We start from the raw sequence: 27419 nt of genomic DNA on the forward strand, positions 1-27419 counted from the left end.
TCTTTCACATGTTAATGATACATAGGTGTGTCCAACCTGCACCTCATCCTACCTTGACACTTAGACCACATGCCACAAACCCTTTCTGAACATGGTTTATAAATTAGGATTTTACACTGATCATTTCTTAGATGTAAAATATACGACCACATATCGGGGTTCTTTATATTCCATGTTATGGCGGAGCATTATATCATTTCATCCTTTACTGGCATTCTATCACTTTTCTAACATTCTCATGCTAATAAGTCTTTAGAATATTCAGGTGTGAAGACTCAGGAGAGAGCCACCTTAGTTCACTCCAATTGTGTTTTAATTCAAAGGATTTGCTTTTGAAGGAGTTGAAACAAACTGGCTTGTTCCTTTAGACTACTTGCAGTCACAATACTTATTTTCTGAAGGCTTGGCTTTTTTGGGAGCTTGTAACCCTCGGCACTAAAGCAGCTTGAATAAAACTGTAAGTATATCTCACTTGTATTTTTCATCCAACTTTCTGAATACTCTTCACGTATAAATTCTATGCCTTTGAAGGCTTAAAAAATAAATAAATGGAACATTAACATTATTTTTTTCATAGAGGTCTATACTATGGTCAGATGCAAGACTATTAAAAAAAAATTGTATGGTGTAACTTGCTCACCTTTTGGTCAGACCTGTTACTATTTTTGAAGTCAAGGAGTCCAACAAGGGGAGTGTAGCACAACTTCTTCAATTTTATTATTATACACAGTGTTGTTTTTTTTCTCTTGATAGCCAGCACATCGTCCCATAGTTTAATTGATCTATATACATGTTCATTTTAAAGATGGCTTTGTGTTTCCAATCTGTGAGGCGCAATAAATGTCCTATACTATCCCCGTAGACTCTGTCAGTATAGTCTATTGAGATCCATCAATACAATAGCCTCATAGGCATATGGTCAGTTGAACCATGGTTCACAATCCCCAATACGAACGTGTAAAACTTAAGGCTCTGTACACACCCAGATCCTGACGTATCAAGACAGGCGATGATTGCGCCGTTCTTGCTGAGGGGTCATGCTGGAGTCACTCTACTTGTCGTTAAAAGGTGAATGCTGCCTCTTATTTAATTAGGAGTGTCTGACAAACCACATACACCTCCATGTGCTTCTTACCATAAGCCTTACTGCAGTTGGGAACTGGAGTCAGATTTGTGGCATAAGAAACACCTTTGCTCATTGAAAATGGTTTGAATCAGGACTTTGGTGTTTTCAGACCAGAAAATGAATGGAAACTCAAAGTTGTAGAGGTTTGAAGAGTTGCTGCTCCAAAAATGCTGTGTGCGCATAGCTATAGGCTGCGTGACAACGAGTTTTTGATGCTGTAAAAAAAAAAAATGCAGCTTCTTATGGTTCCAGCAAAGTGTATGAGATTTATAGATATCCTTAAGTCCACGGTCTGTTTTTGTATAAACTCTCCTGTAAACTGGACTGTGGTAAAGCCTCATGTCAATTTCTCTTGCAGGTAAGCAGAATTTGATGCACAAATCTTTACTACAGACTTGCACTAGATATAGAAAATCCGCAGGTAACAAAAAACACACATGAATTTTTAGTGTTTCTACTGCAGAAACGCATCAAAAACACATGTGATCCACACATGACTGTATCAATAAAGTTTAGTCAAAGCCAAATTCCAGGACTTATCAAAAACAAAGCACCTTTTGTTTAAAACATGACCTACTAATAAGTCTAAAAAACTGCAATGGAAAAACGAAGAAGTAATGCAACTTTAGAAAATGTGCAACATCAAAAGTTCAATGTGGGAACTTAAAATAAGGGCTCATACTCACCTGTGAGAAACTCGGATGAGTCTCGTACGTCAATGCCCGGCACTCAGGAATGGAGTGTGCAGCTGCATGTATTGCTATGCGGCCGCACGCTCTGCTCCTGAGTGCCGAGCATTGAAGTGCGAAACTCATCCGAGTTTCTCGCAGGTGAGTATGAGCCCTTAGGGTGCAGTCAAATGGCTGCATAAATATTAGACATCAGACTAGCTGGCACCTTTCCCAACTCTAGCATAACTGCTGCATTGAAATACATTAGGCTGTCATGCCTTGGTCGGGAGAGCCACCGGCCAGTTTTGTCACAGGGTGTTTTTTTTTTGTTTGTTTTTTTTGTGGTGGTACTGCAGCAACCAAAAAATCATAATTTTGGCATTCTTTAATTTTTTTTTTTTCGGTTTATGATGTTTACCGACTGGATTAATTTTCATATTTTGCTCTGACTTTTCTGAACATGGCAATGACATGTTTTTGTTGTTTTTTTTGTTTTTTTATTGGGGGGAAAACATGTAATCGGGCTTCTGCAATATTCAGGAATACCTTTTAGGATTGCTGCATATCGTGAAAATCATGGTCCCCTTTAAAGCCTGGCAACAGGCAAGGTTTCAAGCAAGTTCTGTAATAAGCATGGAGGTCTTCAACAGACCCCTGGCTGTCATAGCAAACCATCAAAGAACCGCAATCCTGTCACAATGTTGTTATTGCCGCTGGTGTGATTGTTAGAGGCAGTTCCTGGCTGTAATACACAGCCAATACCTGCCAGGTATGGGGCAAGCTCACCCCGTGAGCCCCCTCCATACACCCACTACCAACTTACACTGTACATGGATGATAGATGTTGGTGAGGGGGTGAACTGCTTACTTCAGAATTCTGACATAAAACACTTCAATAAGTAACACCATTTTGGTCAGCTAAACAAAAATAGGAGGAGCATGGGTTGGGCATAACAAATGTTGCAATTTTTATCCCTGTAAAAAGCCAGTTTCACCAAAATAGGCCAGCTAATCCATCAAAATTTACAGCACTTTAATGGTATAACTGTTTGCCAGAAGCATACTCCAGTTCATTTCTGGTGAAGGTACCATTGCAAGATGTGCCTAATTCATTAAGTGGCAGTCCTTACTGCAGAGGTCCTGTTCAGTAAGACTAAAGTACAACATGCCAAAGAGGAAAAAAAAAATCGGACTTGTTGTGGCATGTTTTTTAAGACTGTTTAGTTGTCAAGCACTGTAAAACTAGACAGTCCTAAAATAAACCTGACAGATCATGCATGCTGCCGATACTGTGGTCAGCATTTATCAGCCACTGGCTGTGTGATCACAGCCATTTATTTTCCTCTGAAAGAAATACACAGCCATATGTTTCTCTCTGAAACGCTGCAGTGTTTCAGAGACTAAGAATTATGACTGACTGTACGGCCAGTGGTCGATGCATGCAGCCCCTGTTTGACAAACATGTATCACCTGTCAGGTTCCCTTTAAGATTTGTTGGTCTGTATACAACCCCTCTTAGTGACAGAAATTGGTTTCAAAGGTGTTTTTTTTTTAAACACATATGGGATGCTATTTATTATTGAATGTGTTTTTTATTTTTCTTGTTTTCTGACTTTTATGATTAATTTAACTTGCACTTTTTTTCTTGTGTACTGAGTAGTGTTGAGCATTCCGATACCGCAAGTATCGGGTATCGGCCGATACTTGCGGGTATCGGAATTTCCGATACCGAGATCCGATACTTTTGTGGTATCGGGAATCGGTATCGGGATTAATATCAATGTGTAAAATAAAGAATTAAAATAAAAAAAAAGGATATACTCACCTCTCCGGCGACTCCTGGACTTTACCGCCGTAACCGGGAGCCGTTGTACCTAAGAATGCGCGCTTGAAGGGCCTTAGATGAGGTCACTGCGCTCTGATTGGTCCGTAGTGGTCGCGTGACCGCTACGCGACCAATCACAAAGCAGTGACGTCACCTAAGGTCTTTCAAGCGATTGAAATACCTTAGAAGACGTCCGCAGCTTCTGATTGGTTGCATAGCGGTCGCGTGACCGCTACGCGACCAATCACAAAGCAGTGACGCGCATTCTTAGGTACAACGGCTCCCGGTTACGGCGGTGAAGTCCAGGCTGCGTCGGAGGGTGAGTATATCCCTATTTTTTATTTTAATTCTTTCTTTTACACATTGATATGGATCCCAGGGCCTGAAGGAGAGTTTCCTCTCCTTCAGACCCTGGGAACCATACAGGATACCGTCCGATACTTGGTGTCCCATTGACTTGTATTGGTATCGGGTATCGGTATCGGATTAGATCCGATACTTTGCCGGTATCGGCCGATACTTTCCGATACCGATACTTTCAAGTATCGGACGGTATCGCTCAACACTAGTACTGAGTAACATAGTAACATAGTTATTAACCCCTTCCTGACATCCGACGTACTATCCCGTCGAGGTGGGGTGGGCCCCCATGACCGCCGACGGGATAGTATGTCATAGCCGATCGGCCGCGCTCACGGGGGGAGCGCGGCCGATCGCGGCCGGGTGTCGGCTGCATATCGCAGCTGACATCCGGCACTATGTGCCAGGAGCGGTCACGGACCGCCCCCGGCACATTAACCCCCGGCACACCGCGATCAAACATGATCGCGATGTGCCGGCGGTGCAGGGAAGCATCGCGCAGGGAGGGGGCTCCCTGCGGGCTTCCCTGAGCCCCCCGCAGCAACGCGATGTGATCGCGTTGCTGCGAGGGTCTTACCTCCCTCCCTGCCTGCTCCAGACCCGGATCCAAGATGGCCGCGGATCCGGGTCCTGCAGGGAGGGAGGTGGCTTCACAGACGCCTGCTCAGAGCAGGCACTGTGAAGCAGCCTGCACTTCTCTCAGATCGGTGATCTGTCAGAGTGCTATGCAAACTGACAGATCACCGATCTGTATTGTCCCCCCCTGGGGCAAAGTAAAAAAGTAAAAAAAAAAATTTCCAAATGTGTAAAAAAAAATAAAAAAAAATATTCCAAAATAATGAAAACAAAAAAAAATATATTATTCCCATAAATACATTTCTTTATCTAAATAAAAAAAAAAAAACAATAAAAGTACACATGTTTAGTATCGCCGCGTCCGTAACGACCCCACCTATAAAACTGCCCCACTAGTTAACCCCTTCAGTAAACACCGTAAGAAAAAAAAAAAAAAAACGAGGCAAAAAACAACGCTTTATTACCATACCGCCGAACAAAAAGTGGAATAACACGCGATCAAAAAGACATATATAAATAACCATGGTACCACTGAAAACGTCATCTTGTCCTGCAAAAAACAAGCCGCCACACAGCATCATCAGCAAAAAAATAAAAAAGTTATAGTCCTGAGAATAAAGCGATACCAAAATAATTATTTTTTCTATAAAATAGTTTTTATCGTATAAAAGCGCCAAAACATAAAAAAATGATATAAATGAGATATCGCTGTAATCGTACTGACCCAAAGAATAAAACTGCTTTATCAATTTTACCAAACGCGGAACGGTATAAACGCCTCCCCCAAAAGAAATTCAGGAATTGCTGGTTTTTGGTCATTCTGCCTCACAAAAATTGGAATAAAAAGCGATCAAAAATGGTCACGTGTCCGAAAATGTTACCAATAAAAACGTCAACTCGTCCCGCAAAAAACAAGACCTCACATGACTCTGTGGAGCAAAATGTGGAAAAATTATAGCTCTCAAAATGTGGAGACGCAAAAACTTTTTTGCTATAAAAAGCGTCGCTGGTTTCACACTTGCGTTTTTGTCTGCAGCGTTTTTTGCACAAAAAAACGCATGCGTTTTTTCCCTATATTTAACATTGAAAACGCATGCGTTTTTTTTGTACACGTTTGGTCGCGTTTTCAAACGCATGCGGTTTTTTTCTGCATGCGTTAATTTTCAGAAATACAACCTGCAGTATTTTCTTGCGTTTTTAAGCACATGCGTTTGTTTGCGTTAAAAACGCATGCATTTTTATCGAAAAAAAAACAGAAAACACACTGAAAAGCCACCCACCACCATCATTGTGATAAAGGGATCCAAACCCTAACCCTAACTCTACCCCTAACCTCACCCCTAACCGTTTAATGAACATTTTCTGACAGTCATAGTGCCACGTATTTCAGTGCCACGTATTTCAGTGCCACGTATTTCAGTGCCACGTATTTCAGTGCCACGTATTTCAGTGCCACGTATTTCAGTGCCATGTATTTCAGGGCAACGTATCACATATTTCAGTGCCACGTGTTTCAGTGCCACGTATTTCAGTGCCACGTATTTCAGTGCCACGTATCACGTATTTCAGTGCCACATATTTTAGTACCACGTATTTCAGTTGCACGTGTTTCAGTGCCACGTATTTCAGTGCCACGTATTTCAGTGCCACGTATTTCAGTGCCACGTATTTCAGTGCCATGTATCACGTATTTCAGTGCCACGTGTTTCAGTGCCACGTATTTAAGTGCCACGTATCACGTATTTCAGTGCCACGTATTTCAGTGCCACGTATTTCAGTGCCACGTATTTCAGTGCCACGTATTTCAGTGCCACGTATCACATATTTCAGTGCCACGTATTTCAGTGCCACGTATTTCAGTGCCACGTATTTCAGTGCCACGTATTTCAGTGCCACGTATTTAAGTGCCACGTATCACATATTTCAGTGCCACGTATTTCAGTGCCACGTATTTCAGTGCCACGTATTTCAGTGCCACGTATCACGTATTTCAGTGCCACGTGTTTCAGTGCCACGTGTTTCAGTGCCACGTATTTAAGTGCCACGTATCACATATTTCAGTGCCACGTATTTCAGTGCCACGTATTTCAGTGCCACGTATTTCAGTGCCACGTGTTTCAGTGCCACGTATTTAAGTGCCACGTATCACATATTTCAGTGCCACGTATTTAAGTGCCACGTATTTAAGTGCCACGTATTTAAGTGCCACGTATTTAAGTGCCACGTATTTAAGTGCCACGTATTTAAGTGCCACGTATTTAAGTGCCACGTATTTAAGTGCCACGTATTTAAGTGCCACGTATTTAAGTGCCACGTATTTAAGTGCCACGTATTTAAGTGCCACGTATTTAAGTGCCACGTATTTAAGTGCCACGTATTTAAGTGCCACGTATTTAAGTGCCACGTATTTAAGTGCCACGTATTTCAGTGCCACGTATTTCAGTGCCACGTATTTCAGTGCCACGTATTTCGGTCACGTTTAGGGTTAGGGGTAGGGGTAGGGTTAGGGTTAGGGCTAGGGTTGGAGGTAAAGTTAGGGTTGGGGCTAAAGTTAGGGTTGGGGCTAAAGTTAAGGTTGGGGCTAAAGTTAGGGTTAGGGTTTGGATTACATTTACGTTTGGATTAGGGTTGGGATTAGAATTATGGGTGTGTCAGGGCTAGGGGTGTGGTTAGGGTTACCGTTGGGATTAGGGTTAGGGGTGTGTTTGGGTTAGGGTTTCAGGTAGAATTGGGGAGTTTCCACTGTCCAGGCACATCAGGGGCTCTCCAAGCGCGACATGGCGTCCAATCTCAATTCCAGCCAATTCTGCGTTGAAAAAGTAAAACAGTGCTCCTTCCCTTCCGAGCTCTCCCGTGCGCCCAAAAAGGGGTTTACCCCAACATATGTGTTATCAGCGTACTCGGGACAAATTGAACAACAACTTCTGGGGTCCAAGCTCTCTTGTTATCCTTAGGAAAATAAAAATTTGGGGGGCTAAAAATCATTTTTGTGGGAAAAAAAAGATGTTTTATTTTCACGGCTCTGCGTTATAAACTGTAGTGAAACACTTGGGGGTTCAAAGTTCTCACAACACATCTAGATAAGTTCCTTGGGAGGTCTAGTTTCCAATATGGGGTCACTTGTGGGGGGTTTGTACTGTTTGGGTACATCAGGGGCTCTGCAAATGCAACGTGACGCCTGCAGACCAATCCATTTAAGGCTGCATTCCAAATGGTGCTCCTTCCCTTCCGAGCTCTGTCATGCACCCAAACAGTGGTTCCCCCCCACATATGGGGTATCAGCGTACTCAGGACAAATTGGACAACAACTTTTGGGGTCCAATTTATCCTGTTACCCTTGTGAAAATACAAAACTGGGGGCTAAAAAATCATTTTTGTGAAAAAAAAAAAGAATTTTTATTTTCACGGATTTGCGCTATAAACTTTAGTGAAACACTTGGGGGTTCAAAGTTCTCAAAACACATCTAGATAAGTTCCTTGGGAGGTCTAGTTTCCAATATGGGGTCACTTGTGGGGGGTTTGTACTGTTTGGGTACATCAGGGGCTCTGCAAATGCAACGTGACGGCTGCTGACCAATCCATTTAAGTCTGCATTCCAAATGGCGCTCCTTCCCTTCCGAGCTCTGTCATGCGCCCAAACAGTGGTTCCCCCCCACATATGGGGTATCAGCGTACTCAGGACAAATTGGAAAACAAATTTTGGGGTCCAATTTATTCTGTTACCCTTGTAAAAATACAAAGCTGGGGGCTAAAAAATCATTTTTGAGAAAAAAAAAAAAAATTATTTTCACGGCTCTGCGTTATAATCTGTAGTGAAACACTTGTGGGTTCAAATCTCTCAAAACACATCTAGATAAGTTCCTTAGGGGGTCTACTTTCCAAAATGGTGTCACTTGTAGGGAGTTTCAATGTTTAGGCACATCAGGGGCTCTCCAAACGCAACATGGCGTCCCATCTCAATTCCAGTCAATTTTGCATTGAAAAGTCAAATGGCGCTCCTTCCCTTCCAAGCTCTGCCATGCGCCAAAACAATGGTTTACACCCACATATGGGGTATCAGCGTACTCAGGACAAATTGCACAACATTTTTTGGGGTCCAATTTCTTCTCTTACCCTTGGGAAAATAAAAAATTGGGGGCGAAAAGATCATTTGTGTGAAAAAATATGATTTTTTATTTTTACGGCTCTGCATTATAAACTTCTGTGAAGCACTTGGTGGGTCAAAGTGCTCACCACACATCTAGATAAGTTCCTTAGGGGGTCTACTTTCCAAAATGGTGTCACTTGTAGGGAGTTTCAATGTTTAGGCACATCAGGGGCTCTCCAAACGCAACATGGCGTCCCATCTCAATTCCAGTCAATTTTGCATTGAAAAGTCAAATGGCGCTCCTTCCCTTCCAAGCTCTGCCATGCGCCCAAACAATGGTTTACACCCACATATGGGGTATCAGCGTACTCAGGACAAATTGCACAACATTTTTTGCGGTCCAATTTCTTCTCTTACCCTTGGGAAAATAAAAAATTGGGGGCGAAAAGATCATTTTTGTGAAAAAATATGATTTTTTATTTTTACGGCTCTGCATTATAAACTTCTGTGAAGCACTTGGTGGGTCAAAGTGCTCACCACACATCTAGATAAGTTCCTTAGGGGGTCTACTTTCCAAAATGGTGTCACTTGTAGGGAGTTTCAATGTTTAGGCACATCAGGGGCTCTCCAAACGCAACATGGCGTCCCATCTCAATTCCAGTCAATTTTGCATTGAAAAGTCAAATGGCGCTCCTTCCCTTCCAAGCTCTGCCATGCGCCCAAACAATGGTTTACCCCCACATATGGGGTATCAGCGTACTCAGGACAAATTATACAACAACTTTGGGGGTCCATTTTCTCCTGTTACCCTTGGTAAAATAAAACAAATTGGAGCTGAAATAAATTTTGTGTGAAAAAAAGTTAAATGTTCATTTTTATTTAAACATTCCAAAAATTCCTGTGAAACACCTGAAGGGTTAATAAACTTCTTGAATGTGGTTTTGAGCACCTTGAGGGGTGCAGTTTTTAGAATGGTGTCACACTTGGGTATTTTCTATCATATAGACCCCTCAAAATGACTTCAAATGAGATGTGGTCCCTAAAAAAAAATGGTGTTGTAAAAATGAGAAATTGCTGGTCAACTTTTAACCCTTATAACTCCGTCACAAAAAAAAATTTTGGTTCCAAAATTGTACTGATGTAAAGTAGACATGTGGGAAATGTTACTTATTAAGTATTTTGCGTGACATATGTCTGTGATTTAAGGGCATAAAAATTCAAAGTTGGAAAATTGCAAAATTTTCATAATTTTCGCCAAATTTCCATTTTTTTCACAAATAAACGCAAGTTATATCGAATAAATTTTACCACTAACATGAAGTACAATATGTCACGAGAAAACAATGTCAGAATCGCCAAGATCCGTCAAAGCGTTCCAGAGTTATAGCCTCATAAAGGGACAGTGGTCAGAATTGTAAAAATTGGCCCGGTCATTAACGTGCAAACCACCCTTGGGGGTGAAGGGGTTAAGGTTGAAGGAATACTTTAAGTCCATCTAGTTCAACCCATAGGGCATGTTAGGTTAGGCTAACATGTTGATCCAGAGGAAGGCAAAAAAACCCATGTGGCAAAGAGTAAGCTCCACATTGGGGAAAAAAATTCCTTCCCGACTTCACATACGGCAATCAGACTAGTTCCTTGGATCAACGCCCTATCAAGGAATCTAGTATATATAACCTGTAGCATTATACTTTTCAATAAAGGCAGCCAGTCCCCTCTTAAATTTAAGTAATGAATCACTCATTACAACATCATACAGCAGAGAGTTCCATAGTCTCACTGCTCCTACAGTAAAGAAGCTTGCATTGCTTCCATTATTTTGGGAGACTTATAACAAACCCTATCAGTAATTTATTATTTTTTCACCTTCCCCTTATCTCCACCCACAGGCACTCTACATTTTCATTAGATTCACCTATATTATCACGCAGGATGGGTTTTAAGGATGATTTTACATATAGACACACACCTCCCCCTCGCTTATCAGTTCGGTCATTTCTGAACAGACTATAGCCCTGCAAGTTAACAGCCCAGTCATGGTTCTCTTCCAGCCATGTTTCAGATATCCCCACCATGTCATAATTATGCTCCAAGAACATTTAATTCTAATTCGTCCATTTTGTTGGCGAGGCTTCTGGCATTAGTATACATGCACTTTATGTATCTCTCTATACCTCTATTCTTTTTTAAATTATTAATTGTTCTACCCCACCCCCCCATTCCACCGCCACCCCAACTTCCTTACTTGTGCCCAGGTCTCTATCTGCACTATCTTCCCCTTCTATAAAATGAATACCCTCCCCCGAAATCCCTAGTTTAAATACTCCTCCAACCTCCTAGCCATTCTCTCCCCCAGCACAGCTGCACCTTCCCCATTGAGGTGCAGCCCGTCCCTAGTGTAGAACCTGTAGCCAACTGAGAAGTCGGCCCAGTTCTGCAGGAAGCCAAACCCCTCGAGTAACGAGTATATTCGCTCATCACTAATTGCTGTCTGTATTTTATTAATACTTTGCATTTATTTTTTATTTAACTTTTCTGAAAGCCGGAGTAGTGACTGCTACAGTAAGGGCTCCTTTCCACTTACATCTCGTGTCTCGCATGTGGACACCAAGCTGTGGCGCCAGCACTCCAGAGCGGAGCATGCGGCCGCATAGGAACACATGGAGCTGCACGCTCCGCTCCAAAGTGCCGGCACCACAGCTTGGTTTCCACATGCGAGACACGGATGTGTTTTTCTCGCAAGTGGAAATGAGCCCTAAGGAGGGAAATAGGAGAGCAGTGCAGGCCAGACAGATGCTGGTAGTGGGGGACTCCATTATTAGGGGACCAGATAGGGCAATCTGTCACAAAGACAGGGATCGTCGAACGATGTGCTGCCTACCTGGCGCTCGAGTCCGACACATTGCTGATTGGGTTGACAGATTACTTGGAGGGGCTGGTGAGGACCCAGCGGTCATGGTGCACATTGGCACAAATGACAAAGTTAGAGGTAGGTGGAAGGTCCTGAAGATGATTTCAGGGAATTAGGCTGCAAGCTGAATGCAAGGACCTCCAGCGTGGTATTTTCTGAAATACTGCTGTACCACGTGCCATGCCAGAGAGGCAACGGGAGATTAGGGAGGTTAATTAGTGGCTCAAGAATTGGTGTACATGTGGGGATGCCCTAGCAACCAGGCAACCCCCACATGTACTTGTGTTGGCTAACAGATGTAAATCATTCAGCTGGGGCAAGAAAAACTAAATCTCCGAGCACTAAAAAAATACTCGGAGGACACCCCAGCATGCTCGAGAAATCTCGAGTAATAAACATATTCGCTCATCACTAACAGCAATTCAGTAATTCCTCCATTGGAAACTCCCTGAATCCAAAGTCACTGAATCTCAAGTCACACACTTACCGCCATTCGCACTTACGCTCAGGTCACACTTAGCTCGTTCACACTCGCTAAGCTGAAGATTTAAAGAGATAATTTTTTTTTTCTTTTTCCCCTCAGCAGCAATCCACCTTGCTTGTTCAATGCACTTCCAAAAAAAAGTGCAAAACATCAGTGCTATCTGTTTACAAAAAAAAAAAAAAAATTGACTTGCTGGTGAAGAACGGTCTGTGTTTTGTACAAGAAAAATAATTAGTGTCTAACTGAGGCCGGTTTCACACATCCTGATATTTCCAGTACCGGAGATATCCGTGTCCATGTGTGTACTACATGCGGCACACATGTGGCAGCCGTGTGCTGCCTGTTGGCCGCATCAGTACCACACGGATGGCTGCCGGGAAAGAAGCGCTACAGTAAGCACTGTTCCCCTGCGTGTGGTGTTGAAGCCGACTTTCATCCCTTCTTCCCTTGCTTGGCCGGTGAGCAGGGGAGAATGAATGAAAGAAAAACAGATGTGGGGTCCCCCCTATATTTTTAAACCAACCCGGCAAAACTCACAGGTGCGGGCTGCTATTCTCAGGCTGGTAAGGGGCCATGGATATGGCCCCCAGCCTAAAAACAGCAGCCCGCAGCTGCCCAGAAAAAGCACATCTATTAGATGGTTCTTCCCACTTGCCCTGTAGAGGTGGCAAGTGGGGTAATGGGGGTTTAATGTCACCTTCCTATTGTAAGGTGACATTAAGCCAGCTTAGTAATGGAGAGGTGTCAATAAGACATCTCTCCATTACTAATCCTATAGTTGTCAGAGGGTTAATTAAGAACCACACAGTAAGAATAAAGTCTTTTTAATGAAACAAAACAATATACACTGTTTTGCCATCTTTATTAGTCTGCCAGTCCAAGCGAAGCCCTCGAACTCCTGTTAAAAACTTGAAAATAAAAAAACAACAATATACCCATACCTATCCGGCACACAGTCAGTTCCACTCTGTAATCCATGTCTGGGGATTGTACAGTAGAACCAGGAGCGGAGCTAATGCAACTGCCACTGGCTGTAACTACTGGGGAATGAATGAGACGCTGCGGGGGCATTTTTTTTCTTTCTTTCTTTCTTCCCTTCCCCCCCTCCTGCTCATTGGCTGAGCACTGGAAAATGCATGGCAGCCGACTTCAGCACCACACACAGGGGAACAGCGGCTTACAGTAGTGCTGCTTCCCCCGCGGCCATCTGTGCACACGGAGGACAGTGTACACTGTTCTCCGTGTGCATGTCTGGCAATTTTGCGGCCTGTGTGTCCAGGTAAAAATGGACATGTCTGCGTGTTTTGCACACAGATACACGGTCCGTCAAAACATGCTGACATGTGCATAGACCCACTCATTTGAATGGGTATATGTGTCAGTGTCTCTGGTATGTGAGAAAACTGTCACAACACATATGGGAGGCACTGACGTGTGAAACCAACCTGAAGCCTTTTAACCACTTGTTTTCTTTTTTATTTTCTTTAAACCAATGTGATCTTAGTTTTTCTTTTCCACATGTTTGTGACAGATTCATGAATTGAATCTTTTTAAAAAGTTGCAATTATTTTGTGCAAATGTACATCAGTCCCTTATTGTAGAAATTTTAGCACTGGTCAAGATTAAAGGGAATCTGTCATCCCAAAATTCGCCTATAAGCTAAGGCCATTGGCATCAGGGGCTTATCTACAGCATTCTGTAATGCTGTAGATAAGCCCCCGATGTAACCTGAAAGAGAAGAAAAACTAGTTGGATTATACTCACCCAGGGGCGGTCCCCGTCCAGTCCGATGGATGTCGTGGTCCGGGTCCAGCACCTCCCATCTTCATGGGATGACATCCCCTTCTTTGCTTCTTGCCGCGGCTCCTGTGCAGGTGCATTTTATCTGCCCTGTTGAGGGCAGAGCAAAGTACTGCAGTGTGCAGGCACCAGGCCTCCCTGACCTTTCCCGGTGCCTGCACAGTGCAGTACTTTGCTCTGCCCTCAACAAGGCAGACAAAGTATGCCTGCGCAGGAGCAGTGGCAGGATGAAAAGAGGACGTCATCCTATGAAGATGGGAGGTGCTGGACCCGGACCGCGACGGCCATCGGATCGGACCGCATCGGAACCGCCCCTGGATGAGTATAATCTAACTTGTTTTTCTTCTCTTTCAGGTTACATCGGGGGCTTATCTACAGCATTACAGATTGCTGTAGATAAGTTCCTGATGCCAGTGGCCTTAGTTTATAGGTGTATTTTGGGGTGACAGATTCCCGTTAATAGAAGATTGTTTGCCTATGTTCAAGTAAGAATTAAGGTGAGATGTGATAATACAATATATATATATATATATAATCTTTATTCGGTAACTGTGTTGGTAAAAGTCCTATCCTAATATAAAATTATTAGGCACGTACAACAATCATTAGTAAGAAACACATTCAGATGTCCCTGTATCTGTTAGCCAGCATAAGTACATGTGTGGGTTGCCTGGTTGCTAGGAAATCCCCACATGTACTTATGCTGACTAACAGATGTAAATCATTCAGCTGCGGCAAGAAAAACTAAATCTCCGAGCACTTAAAAATACTCGGAGGACACCCGAGCATGCTCGAGAAATCTCGAGTAACGAGTATATTCGCTCATCACTACTCGTTATCTGTGTGCAATACATTCTTTTAAATCATTTATCATTTGCTATACTGTATCCGTATGGCATCATATACTGAATATATTTACTTTTTAACACACCCACTTGAATGGGTGAGTCTCGCTCTATTTCTGGGTGAAACTAGTGCATGCTATAATTTCCCACACACACACCCCTCCCATGTCAGACCTGGTTAGGATTGGGGCAAGGAAACATGTCTGCTTTCCCTTTTATATTTTTCCACAACTGACCACTAAAATACATTTAAAATTGTGTTTTTTGGAATGTTGATAAAGGGGGGTGGAGACACCACCATATCTGTTTTACCCCTGTAACTGAGCTGGGATGTTGCAAATTGAGGCTTCTGGCTGCACAGTTGTGCTGATCACTTGGTGGTTTGGTGTGGAGGACCTTAGCGCTTCCTATACTATATAGCCAGTAACTGTTCAGCACCGTGTACAGGGCTCAGGATGGCAGTGATAGTTTATAACATTCTTCTCTGTGGGGTAGTGTGGGCTATGTCTGACAGTGAGCTCCTTCATAGGCAGGATCTTGTGCAGCTTACTTTAGAATGTGTTTGCAAAGTATGCCGACCACCTAGATGGCTTGTCTTTGGGGGAGTCTGCAAGTAGATTGAAAGCAAACATGCATCGGGAGTTTGTATTTAAACTGCCTTATACATTGTCCCACCAACAGGATTTGTCAGGGGAGAATTAGAAGGTTCCCCATACACATCAGACGGTAATCATGCCCTGCCAAAAACTGAAGGTTTGGTCAAATTGAAATGGTTCCATTTTTTTTTTTTTTTGTGTGCATTTCCTCCAATCTGTAAATTCCACCCTACTTCCCATCAGTCCTGAGTGGAGTTCAAATGTGATGCTGGGGTCACCTACCCAAATTCATAACACTAGAAGATTCTGCTGGAAAGCTCCATTACCAGAGATTTATACACTGTCTGCCAAAAATGTTACCACCTGGAGAGGTTCATAAATGGAGATTCATACAACTTTATTATGCAATAATAAATATAAAGTACAGTGTAAAACCTACGGAGGAGTGCTGCTCCTCTGGTAAAAATGTATTCAAACTTTATGAATTACCTGATTGCTTAAAATCATTACGAACATTAATTATTGAGTGGTGGTGACTCTCATATCATGTTTTGTGATTTGAAGGATCACAATTATAAACTGCTATCCACTGAGCATGCAGTAGGACTGTGTCCACAATAATACAAAGCTTGATGCATTATTTATTAATTAATTGACATTACAATAATTTATTTACCATCTGGTTGCACCCCCAGCTGTCCGCAGCTTCTGATTGGTCGCGTAGCCGCTACGCGACCAATCTCAAAGCAGTGACTTCTTCTAAGGTATTTCAAGCGCTTGAAAGACCTTAGGTGACGTCACTGCTTTGTGATTGGTCGCGTAGCAGTCACGCGACCGCTACAGACCAATCAGAGCGCCGTGACGTCATCTAAGGCCCTTCAAGCACGCATTTTTAGGTACAACGGCTCCCGGTTACGGCGGTAAAGTCCAGGCTGCGTCGGAGAGGTGAGTATATCCCTATTTTTTATTTTAATTCTTTCTTTTACACATTGATATTAATCCCGATACCGATTCCCGATACCACAAAAGTATCGGATCTCGGTATCGGAATTCCGATACCCGCAAGTATCGGCCGATACTTGCGGTATCGGAATGCTCAACACTAAATATGATTATTCAACTGCATTTCTGGAAATGTTTCAATATTTTGTGATGGCATGGCAAATAGTTGGTGTCAGACCTCTTTGATCTCCATGCTTCAAGTAGTGATTGTATAACTTGGTGCCCTTTCATAACATTGGAAGTTGGAAGAAAACCTTTAAAATCTCATTCACATAGCTGATTTGTTTCAAAAATGCATTCAGTACACCTGCTGTTTGTGAATATTACCCTCGGGGCATGTGCCAACTGCAGGAAAGTCCTTAGATGTATTTGGTTGTGCAAATGGTCCTGATTTGCTCACTTTTTACCTTTTGAATTGCAAATGTGGATTTAAAATCCCCATGGTTCATCATAGTGGTATCCCCCTCAGCATGTGAAAGGAATTTCTCAATCTCATTTACCTTACTGCTATTCTAGTACAAGCCAATTTTCTATATGGAAAATCTGTGTGGAATAGTCACATCATGTGCTCACATACCCTTAAAATATCCCCCCCAAAATATATTTATTCCAATGTTTGCCATACATGCCTAATTTGACAATTCGGCCAACACTCTCATGTATATGGCCATTGTCTGAGCAAGCGCTCTTGTGTAGGGGAGAATTAGATTAGATAGCTGTGAGCAGATCAATTGTGTGGCGGAAAGTTATCTAAAATGTTTGAATGTGCCTCATTCAAAAAAAAAAAAAAAATTAAAGTAGCTTTTTTTTTTTTGCCCAAAAGCACAGTTACCAGACGGACGTTTTTAGCAAAATCTCTGTAAGGAAATATAGAATATGCTTCATTAATTCCCAAAGCCATAGAATTAAAAAGTTTCCAAAGCTACAGTTGGGGGGAGGGGGGACTTTTTTATAGAATAAAAAAAAGCCTTAAAAGTTTGCATGAAAAAAGCCATTTATTTATTTCTTTTTGTATCCAATCTTGGCTTTGGAGCCCCCAAATGCACCAGAAATTGTGTGAATGCAGTATAATTATCAGATCTAGCAGTAGTATCTAGAGAACAGCAAGCTGTTGAATATATATTTTCCACTTATCTGAATGTGAATGTTGAGTTTTGCAAACTGATTCTCCAATCTCAGTAGTGAATCCTTGACATACAGATGTGAAGGAACCATATTTTATTAAGTTGATCTTAAATGCTATGAAGTAATGAATAGATATTATAGACTGAATTAATTTATAAAATGTTTTAGACTTTTGTACTATAGATCAAGGAGATTGGTAAAGCATAAAATAAAGCAAAGACTTATTTTAAGAGTATAGATTAATAGAAACTGAAGCAGAAAAAAAAGCACCAAAGTGATCCATCCCATCCAAACTGTAGGAAAGTTTATTTTAATGAGATGCAATGTTTAAATACTTGTGCTGAATGCGGGACAATTCCAGGCTCGCAGATTAGCAGTTTGATAAGGCTTTCCCCCTAATATTGTGTGAAGAGATGTTTATGTTTTCAACTTTGTCATAAAGGCGGTATTGTGGCTACGAACTCACATTTGCAGTTCAAGACAACAGATGCTTATGTAAAAATGCACAGGCACAAAAAGTGCTGAAGCCCGGATAATGTTCTTGGGGCTCACTCTCCCAACAATTTCAACAATTCACTTTTTCTGACAAAGCTTTGTGAGGAGTGCATCACCTGGAGGAACAGCTAGTGTCAATGTTGAGAAACTACTCTCAGAATTAGCAATTGAAAGCAAAAGAATTCTTAGTATATTTCATGCAAGCATATGCTGCACAGAGAGGATAATCATTTCCACTACAAAGAAATTGTTGGGAAACTTTTCAACCAACACATTTTGTTCCTTACTCACATTGTATGCACAAAAATATTATTCCAGCTTTCTTTTTTCTTAACCCACTTAGAATTTTATACAATAACAAAAAAAAAATCTCTTTGCCATTCAGCTTAAAACACTTTTAAGGTTCCTTGCAGTCTCTGTGCCTCCTGTGCCAACATGGACATGTGAACACTGCAGCCAATCGCTGCTTGTAGTAGGTCTTGACCATGTCTCTAGGTAATGTACACTAAATATTGGGTGTAGAATGTTTCGTTTACTCACTTTTCTTTTTTTAAAAAGAGACATTAATTCCACAGTGTTTGAGACATTATCGGCACTGTCCCCATAGGGGTTCACAATCTAGACTCACTCAGTATGTCTTTGGAGTGTGGAAGGAAACTGGAGAATCCAGAGGAAACCCACACAAACATGGGGAGAACATACAAATGCCTTCTATCTAGTGTTGAAGTTAATATTGTATAGCACAGCTATCTTGGCTTATACAGGGTAATGTAGTCAGTTGGCAAATTTGTTACTTGAGGTACAAAGCATGGATGCTCAGAAGCACCATATATATATTTCTTTATTTTAATGTACTGTTGAGATTGACCCCAGAATGATTAACCTACCAGTTTGATCAACATCAATAATAGCAGGCATAGGCAAAACAGGGTATTGGGACAGACACACAAGTGAAAAACAATTTCATTTCCTCCTCCTCATGCAATCCTCAAAGTGTTAAGATGCCAATGTGTTCTGGTGGTACATTTGCAGAGACACTGTTAAACTCTGGATGGTGATGATGCACAGATCATATACTAATAAACTGGAACTAAAGGGACCCCTTTTTAAATATAGCACTAAGTATTCTAATATCCTCACAAATTGGATATGACCGTAGTTGTAGCAACTTTCTTTTAATATCTATTCTATTTGTTTTGTCTTTTCATTCATTGTCTCAAATGGTCTTTTCATTCATTGTCTCAAATGTTGTAGTGTGTGTATATATAACTTTATTAAATATAATATTTTTCCATGTCTTGCAGTAAGGCTCTGTGGAAATGACATTCACAACATTCAACAGAAGAATATTAATATTGGATATACTTTTTGTCTTAATTTTGTTAAAGCTAGTAACGGCAGATCCAATACTGGAACATGGTATTCATTCCAGTTTTGCTCAAAGAAAGTTGAGAGGCCGTGAACGCCGAGAGATCCAAAAAGAAATTTTATCTGTTTTGGGATTGTCGCATCGACCAAGACCTCACTTGCATGAGAAAGATACATCTGCTCCAATGTTTATGATTGATTTGTACAATTCGATGAATGTCCAAGATGAACAAATGTTTTCTTTCTTTAAACATGTTCATATGGATGGTGAACCTTCACTTGTTGGTCACCAGGAAACTCACCTTCTTGCTGATGCTGATCTAGTCATGAGCTTTGCCAATTTGTTTGAGAATGATACTGAAGTTTGTCATCAATGCTACAGTAAAGAACTAAGATTTGACCTTGTAGACATACCGGTTGGGGACCAGCTGACAGCAGCTGAGCTAAGGATATATAAAGATCAAATCCCCTATAATGAAACATACCAGCTAAGTGTCTATCAGGTGATGCAAGCACACACAAATAAGTTGCTTAAGCTTGACACTCATATCATCTGTGGATCGGACTTTGGGTGGTTGACTCTTGATGTCACTGAAACCAGTAATGCTTGGGTTGTAAATTCAAAGTACAATCTTGCCCTTCAGTTGATGGTTGAGACTATGGATAACAAAAGCATACAGCCAAGATTTGTAGGTTTAGTTGGCCAAAGTGGTCCTCAAGAGAAGCAGCCATTTATAGTGGCATTCTTTAAATCTAAAACTATTCACCTCCGTAGTGCAAGGTCTACCAGCGGACATTGGAATCAAGAAGACCAAGCCATGGAAATTAAAGACTACCCATTAAGTAATATTACAGAGATTTCCATGAGTAGTTCTCTTGATGAGCAGCATTTCTTAAAACAGCCGTGCCAGAAGCATGAGCTATATGTAAGTTTCCGGGATCTTGGTTGGCAAGATTGGATCATTGCTCCAGAAGGTTATGCTGCTTTTTACTGTGATGGTGAATGTGCTTTTCCACTGAACTCTTACATGAATGCCACTAATCATGCAATTGTCCAAACTCTAGTTCACTTTATTTACCCAGAAATAGTTCCAAAACCATGTTGTACCCCTACAGAACTTCAAGGAATACCAGTCTTGTATTTTGATGACAATTCCAATGTTCTATTAAAGAAATATAGAAACATGGTTGTTAAAGCTTGTGGCTGTCACTAGCCCCCACAATCCCCCAAAAAAAACTTTCTGGGGAGTTTTATTGTGCATTTTATTTCATACAAACTTTTAAATCAATTTTGCTTTGTATTCTATTAAAAATTTATCTCATTGACTATTTCTGTTTTTAGGCCATTTCATGATTCTTTTTCCTGTCTTGTGCAAAGATGCAATAATAAATATATATATATATATATATATATATATATATATATATATATATATATATATATATATATATATATACAGAGAAAAAATGTGGACTTTATTGCCCAATGGCGTGGCAACATTTCGGATATGGTATCCTTTCTCAGGTTTGAGAAAGGGATACCATATTCGAAAAGTCACCATGTCATTGGGCAATAAAGTCCACTTTTTTCTGTGCTGTTTTTCTTTTTTACTCTATTGTGAGAAATCATTGGATTGTTGGTTCGAAAAGCTATGCACATTAACTGAGGTACATATAACTGTGCGCATATAAAATTATAAAGAGGGGAGAATGTTTTCACTCTTAGGCCATGAGATGATCCTGTTTTTGATGTAAAGGTTTTTTCTTTTCTGGAGAATGGATCTCTAGAACATAAATTAACCATATATATTGCTATGCATCTACAATTAAATAGTGACATTTATAGTAGTACCTTGAATGCATTCTAATTAGTTGACAAGTTTTGGTGTTTTTAAAATTAACTTTACAAAGGGTTTTTCCCCTGTCAAGAAACTGTATTTGACAGCTTGCATAGATTCCCCCCCCCCCCCCAGTGACTTTCATGCCAATTGAGGAGTAGAACAGTCAACTTAAAGAATGTGAATAGATTTTTTTTGTTTTTGTTTTTGTTTTTGTTTTTTTCTTTACAAGCTTAATTCACCCTACCTTCTAGAGGCCTGTTCTATAAGAGACCAGGAATTGCTGTATGAAGGGATAACCCCTTTTAAGGCCTGACGAATCGCTCAGAGATTTTGATGTTTTCATATTTGTATGCCATAAAAAAATAATAAAATCAGGCTTTCCCTTATACTTTTCTGACTTTGTGATTCCAAACTAGGTTTTACCTCAACTGTACTATATTAAATTAACATAATATTAAAAAAAGTGTTCTGAATGGATTCATTACCACCTACAGATTAGTGTCTTCTGTTCTACAAAAGAGGAAACGCTATATATATACACTCCATAAAGCAAAGCTTTATGCCACCAAAATGTCAATAAAATATTAAATCTGTTTTTTTTTTATAAAATTGGTTTAATAAATATTAAAAGGTAGAACAAAATATCACAGGTACAGAACTATTTCTAGGTGGGTATACCCAGAAATACTAATGGTCATCATAAAATATAGTATATATTACTGATTTGAGATGGAGGTTACAATCCTCAATGTACCACGAAGTAGTAATGGGAAGAGCATGCCACAATAACACATACCCTGCTGCATGTAAATATACAGTGTGACTTATGCAATACAACATCAAGGGCTTCTAAATGTCCAGTGCATGTGTAAGGGGGAGAAACTAACCAGGTTTGCTTCATCTGTAATGGGCCTGGAACCGTCGGGTGTGTGACCTAGGAAACGGGGAGAGCTTGGGGTGTCAGTGTTCCCTGTGCTTGAGAGATGGGGGCGTGGCTAAACAGACAATTAATTTGCGTGCAGAAATTCAAACAGTTCAGGTAGGAATGGCACGCGTGAGGGAGTCCTGTCAGAAAAAATCGGCTGTGAGGCGAAGGGGCAGTGCTGACTGGAGCCGGGGATGAGAGTAGGCACTGACAGGAGCAAATAGATGGGATCCCTCTGACACGCTGGAGATACCGCTGTCCACACTAACACCGCTGTCCCCACTTATGTCACGGACATTTACGATACTGTTGACGTGACCGACTATGCAAACAAATCCATCCTGGCCAGCAGCACTGACCGTGAGAGGTAAGGTCTGTGTATGGGATACAGGTGCTGAACAGTACAGCAGAGCGGATCGGTCTGGCCATTATAAACAGGGTTGGGACAGTGTCCTAGGCCCCGCTATTGTAAGGACTCTCACCTCTGAGAAAAGAGATTATTCCCCTTCCTTCGTCTGTTGAGGCCAATGCCCATGTTGGAGCTGCAGACTATCGCTGCCATTGTCAGGATTGGGGGAGAAGCCTCCATCGCCGGGACCACAACAGGACAACTCCTTTGTCAGGACCACCAGAGAACACCGACATAGTCAGGACCTTCGGAGGATACCATCAATGTCAGGGAAGTTTTCTCCCATTCTCCCCAGAACTGTGATAAATCCCCTTTGGACATAATCTAACGGTCCCAGTCACGGGCAGGAGCACATCCGTGACAGGAGCCCAAAGTGTTGAGTGCATAGTTTGTATTTTTTTTCCTTTTTAGTATATTCTGTGTTAGGAAATTAGTTCATACCCTTGTTTATACATCTCAAAAAAATAACAGGAACACTAAAATCCCACATCCAAGATATCACTAAATGAAATATTCCAGTTGTAAATCTTTATTCATTATATAGCGGAATATGTTGACAACAATAAACCTAAAAATGATCAACGTAAATCACAACTAATATCCCACAGAGGTCTGGAGTTGGAATGATGCTCAAAATCAAAGTGGAAAATGAAGCTACAGGCTGATCCAACTTCAGTAGAAATGCCTGAAGACAAGGAAAGATGCTCAGTAGTGTGTGTGTGTGTGGCATCTATGTAACTGTATCACCTCTCTACAATGCCTGGGCATGCTCCTGATGAGGCGGCAGATGGTCGTCTGAGGGATCTCCTCCCAGACCTGGACTAAAGCATCCGCCAACTTCTGGACAATCTGTGGTACAACGTGACGTTGGTGGATGGTGCAAGACATGATGTTCTAGATGTGTTCAATTGGATTCAGGTCTGGGGAATGGGCGGGCCAGTCCATAGCTTCAATGCCTTCATCTTGCAGGAACTGCTGACCCACTCCAGCCACATGAGTCCTGGAATTGTCCTGCATTAGGAGGAACCCAGGGCCAACCGCACCAGCATATGGTCTCACAAGAGGTCTGAGGATCTGATCTCGGTACCTAATGGCAGTCAGGCTACCTCTGTGGTGAGCACATGGAGGGCTTTGTGGCACTTCAAAGAAATGCCACCTCACACCATTACTGACCCATTGCCAAACCAGTCATGCTGCAGACAGCAGATCGCTCTCCATGGCATCTCCACAATCTGTCACATGTGCTAAGTGTGAACCTGCTTTCATCTGTGAAGAGCACAGGGCGCCAGTGGCGAAATTGGCAATCCTGGTGTTCTGTGGCAAATGCCAAGCGTCTTGCATGGTGTTGGGCTGTGAGCACAACCCCCATCTGTGGATGTCGGGCACTCAGACCATCCTCATGTAGTCTGTTTCTAACCATTATTGCAGACACATGCACATTTGTGGCCTGCTGGAGGTCATTTTGTAGGGTTCTGGCAGTGCTCCTCCTGTTCCTCCTTGCACAAAGGCAGAGGTAGCGGTCCTGCTGCTGGGTTGTTGCCCTTCTATGGCCCCTTTCCACATCTCCTCGTGTACTGGCCTGTCTCCTGGTAGCACCTCTGGACTCTTCGCTGACAGACACAGCAAACCTTCTTGCCACAGTTCACATTGATGTGCCATCCTGTATGAGCTGCACTACCTGAGCCACTTGTGTGGGTTGTAGAGTCCATCTCATGCTACCACGAGTGTGAAAGCAAAAACCAACATTAAAACGTGACCAAAACATCAGCCAGAAAGCATTGGTACTGAGATTGATAATTGCCAATAATTTCCATCTGTTGTCTATTCCATTTGCACAACAGCATGTGAAATTGATTGTCAAACAGTGTTGCTTCCTAAGTGGACAGTTTGATTCCACAGAAGTTTGATTTACTTGGAGTTATAGTCTGCTGTTTGTGTTCCCTTTAGTTTTTTGAGCAGTGTATATATCTCTCTGTGAGGAGTTACTGTTTGTTAAATAAATCCCTTTGTTGACCTTGATCTGCCTTTTTGTCCAGAATGCATCCCATGACCTGCTTTCACTTGGTGTAGTCAGCACACATGCGCATATGGCAGACCAAGCGACTGGGGAGGGCCCTAGATTTAGTATCTCCATGGGGGCAATGTTAAATAACCTCTCGAAGTTTAATGGGAACAACACCATGTTGTGGAGCTGGACTGAGCTCATAAAGGGGATGATGAGAATGCACCTTACGGTTCCTGCTTTGTGGGCAGATTTCACTGTAATGGCCTTAGACGGGGAGGTGAGAGATTTTTATGTTGTGGCCCCCCATGAATGAGACACCCTTGACAAAGTATTGCAGATACTGGAGGAGATTAGACCCATTGGAACCCCACAGATGTAGGGGAATTACGCATGCAGCTGTTCTGTTGGGGTCAAAGAGAGGGGGAGACAGTGACCCAGTATATGAATGCGTTGCAAGAGATTCATACGGTCATTTTAAAGAAAAGACGGCTTGGGAGTAGGGCCGACTGATGTGGTGTTGCGCAACCAATTAGTGACTGGGATGAGAAACCCATTGCTTAAGCAGGCACTACGAGAGCGCTTGCATGTGTACCCATGTATGACCTTTGCAGAGGTGGGAAGCGAGGCGAAGCGAACAGGAACAGGGGGTGACAGTCCCGGCATCAAAGGTCCGGAGCTGGGAGGCAGCCGTGAAGACAACTGCTGAACCACGATGGGTGGAAGATTTACGAAAAGAGATCCAATTGATGAGGGAGGATCTGACAGAGACTAAAAGAAAAGTGACTTTGATAAGTACACCGGAAGCAAAACCCTCTCAGTGCCACATCGGGATGAAAGAGGGTCTTGCCGGAAAGAACCCCTAACATGTTATCTCTGTGGAGAATTAGGACATATGGCCCAGGTCTGCCCTCAACGCGAACGGCCTCTAAGACATCACCCATTAAACTAAAGGGCTCCAAGGCTGGGGGATGCCGTGCCGAGCCAGAACATCCCAAAAGGAATATCGATAGTCCCACCAATATAGTGTCAGTGAGTCCCTTGGTATGGGCTGAAATAGATGGACCGACCATATGTTGCCTTGTAGATACAGACTCTCAAGTAACCACAATGCCTGAGACATATTTTAAGAGACACTTTCCAGAAGCCTTGAGGCCAGATTGGGGGCCAGTGAGCAAGTTGACAGCCGCCAATCACCTGCCCATTCCAGTTGCAGGGGTGGCGTGGATGCAAATTAAAGTCTGCAGCAAAGACCTGGGCCGTAAGGGAGTGGTGTTGACCGCAGATGACCCTGTGCAGGGACATACTGTTACACTTGGAATGAAAGCATTCAGAGAGTTTGGAAATCTTCTGATTAGCGAATTTCCAAACGCATTCCTGAAACAATGGAGCCTGCATACCCCACAAAGGAAGGTGTTGCAGCAATTAATTTGGATGGCCCAGGCACAAGAGGTTTCCGGTGATGGAAAGGTGTTAGGGAAGGTGATTATACCGGCCAACACCAATTTTGACTTACCTCCGGATCAAAGTGTGATTTCACTACCTGTTCGAGTGTGCACCCTGTTGGAAGGGGTTGAAGTTCAACTGGATCCACCAACTGTGGAAAGTTTACCATCAGCGCTCTTAATAGCCAGGACATTAGCTACCATGTATGATGGAAAGATACCCATGTGGTGTGTAAACCTAAGAGATGATAATATGACACTTACCCCCAGAAGTGAAATCGGGAAAATTGTAGGCATGCTAGAAGAACTTATACCAACACAGGCCATTAAATTAAAGGCAAACAAGGAAGATCCTTGGACTGTAGCTGTAGAGACAACCCCTGTATTCGAACCTCAATTGCAAAAGAGGGGACGTCACATCCTAGAACAAACCCGGGCTGAGTTGGCAGCGTTCACACCACAACAGGTGAAACAAGTGGAGACTGTTGAGGACATTATCAAGAAGTATTCACTAGACACGAGGATGACTTTGGTTGTACGACTGCTATCATCCATGAGATCCCAATGGGTAATGCTGCACCTGTGAGAGAACGCTACAGACAGATTCCCCCGCAAATATACCAGGAGGTAAAAGGCTTGTTAGCACAAATGTTACATAATGGAGTCATCCGAGAGATTCAGAGCCCGTGGGCTGCACCCACTGTCCTAGTTCGTAAAAATATGGTACCCTACGGTTCTGTATGGACTATCGCAAGTTAAACGCCTGTACAGTGCGAGATTTGTACCCACTGCCCCAGATTGAAGAATCGTCTGCTCTGGGGAACACAAAATACTTCTCCACTTTAGAACTGGCTAGTAGGTACTGGCAAGTGCCAATGTAAGAACACGACCGAGCAAAGACTGCCTTTATACTACTCATGGGCCTGTATGAGTTCAACAGAATGCCGTTTGGATTGGCTAATGCTCCCGGTACTTTTCAGCGACTCATGGAGAGGTGTTTGGGGGATCTGAAATTTGAAGCCACCCTCATCTATCTGGATGATATAATTGTATTTCCCCCCACTTTCAAAGAACACTTACAGCATCTGGAGCAGGTACTCAGCTGGCTACAGAACCATGGGCTTCAAGTAAAACCATCTAAATGTCATCTGTTCTGCACCCAGATTGAGTACCTGGAGCATGTGGTCTCTGCAGAAGGTATACGTCAGTCTCATGAAAAGATTGCAGTGGTGCGAGACTGGTCGACCCTGAGAACCATAAAAACATGTCTGAGCCTTCTTAGGACTGACTGGGTATTACCGAAGGTTCGTCAAAAAATTCACCCAGATTGCGAATCCATTATTGGAGCTGTTGAAAGGAGTACAAGCAGGAGCGAAAAAACAAAAGATTCAGTGGGGAGAGCACCAGGAGAAAACGTTCCAAATCTTAAAATTGGCTCTGACAGAGGCCCCGGTCCTGGCCTATGCCGATTCTCTCAACCCTTCATTCTTCATACAGATGGAAGCTTACATGGGCTTGGAGCAGTG

The 27419-nt window shown here is 42.3% G+C and overlaps 1 protein-coding gene across 2 annotated transcripts; it reads left to right on the top strand.

Annotated features, from left to right (window-relative positions):
* The first annotated feature begins 71 nt into the window (after positions 1-71).
* LOC143773559 (bone morphogenetic protein 7-like) lies at positions 72-20658 on the top strand. 2 transcript variants are annotated; one of them, XM_077260967.1, is made up of 3 exons: positions 320-457; positions 1485-1547; positions 19208-20620. In XM_077260967.1, the coding sequence occupies exon 3, from the start codon at positions 19223-19225 to the stop codon at positions 20483-20485; it is 1263 nt and encodes a 420-aa protein (XP_077117082.1). In that variant the 5' UTR covers positions 320-457; positions 1485-1547; positions 19208-19222; the 3' UTR covers positions 20486-20620. The 2 variants fall into 2 exon arrangements, with proteins under 2 accessions (XP_077117080.1, XP_077117082.1); XM_077260965.1 differs by lacking the exon at positions 1485-1547 and having other exon boundaries at positions 72-457; positions 19208-20658.
* Positions 20659-27419: the final 6761 nt, after the last annotated feature.

The sequence above is a fragment of the Ranitomeya variabilis genome, chromosome 5 (genome assembly GCF_051348905.1).
Source record: "Ranitomeya variabilis isolate aRanVar5 chromosome 5, aRanVar5.hap1, whole genome shotgun sequence".
Classification (NCBI taxonomy): domain Eukaryota; kingdom Metazoa; phylum Chordata; class Amphibia; order Anura; family Dendrobatidae; genus Ranitomeya; species Ranitomeya variabilis.

Excerpts from the sequence above, each read along its gene's own strand:
- LOC143773559 (XM_077260965.1), top strand. The coding sequence starts at position 19,223 with ATGACATTCACAACATTCAACAGAAGAATATTAATATTGGATATACTT.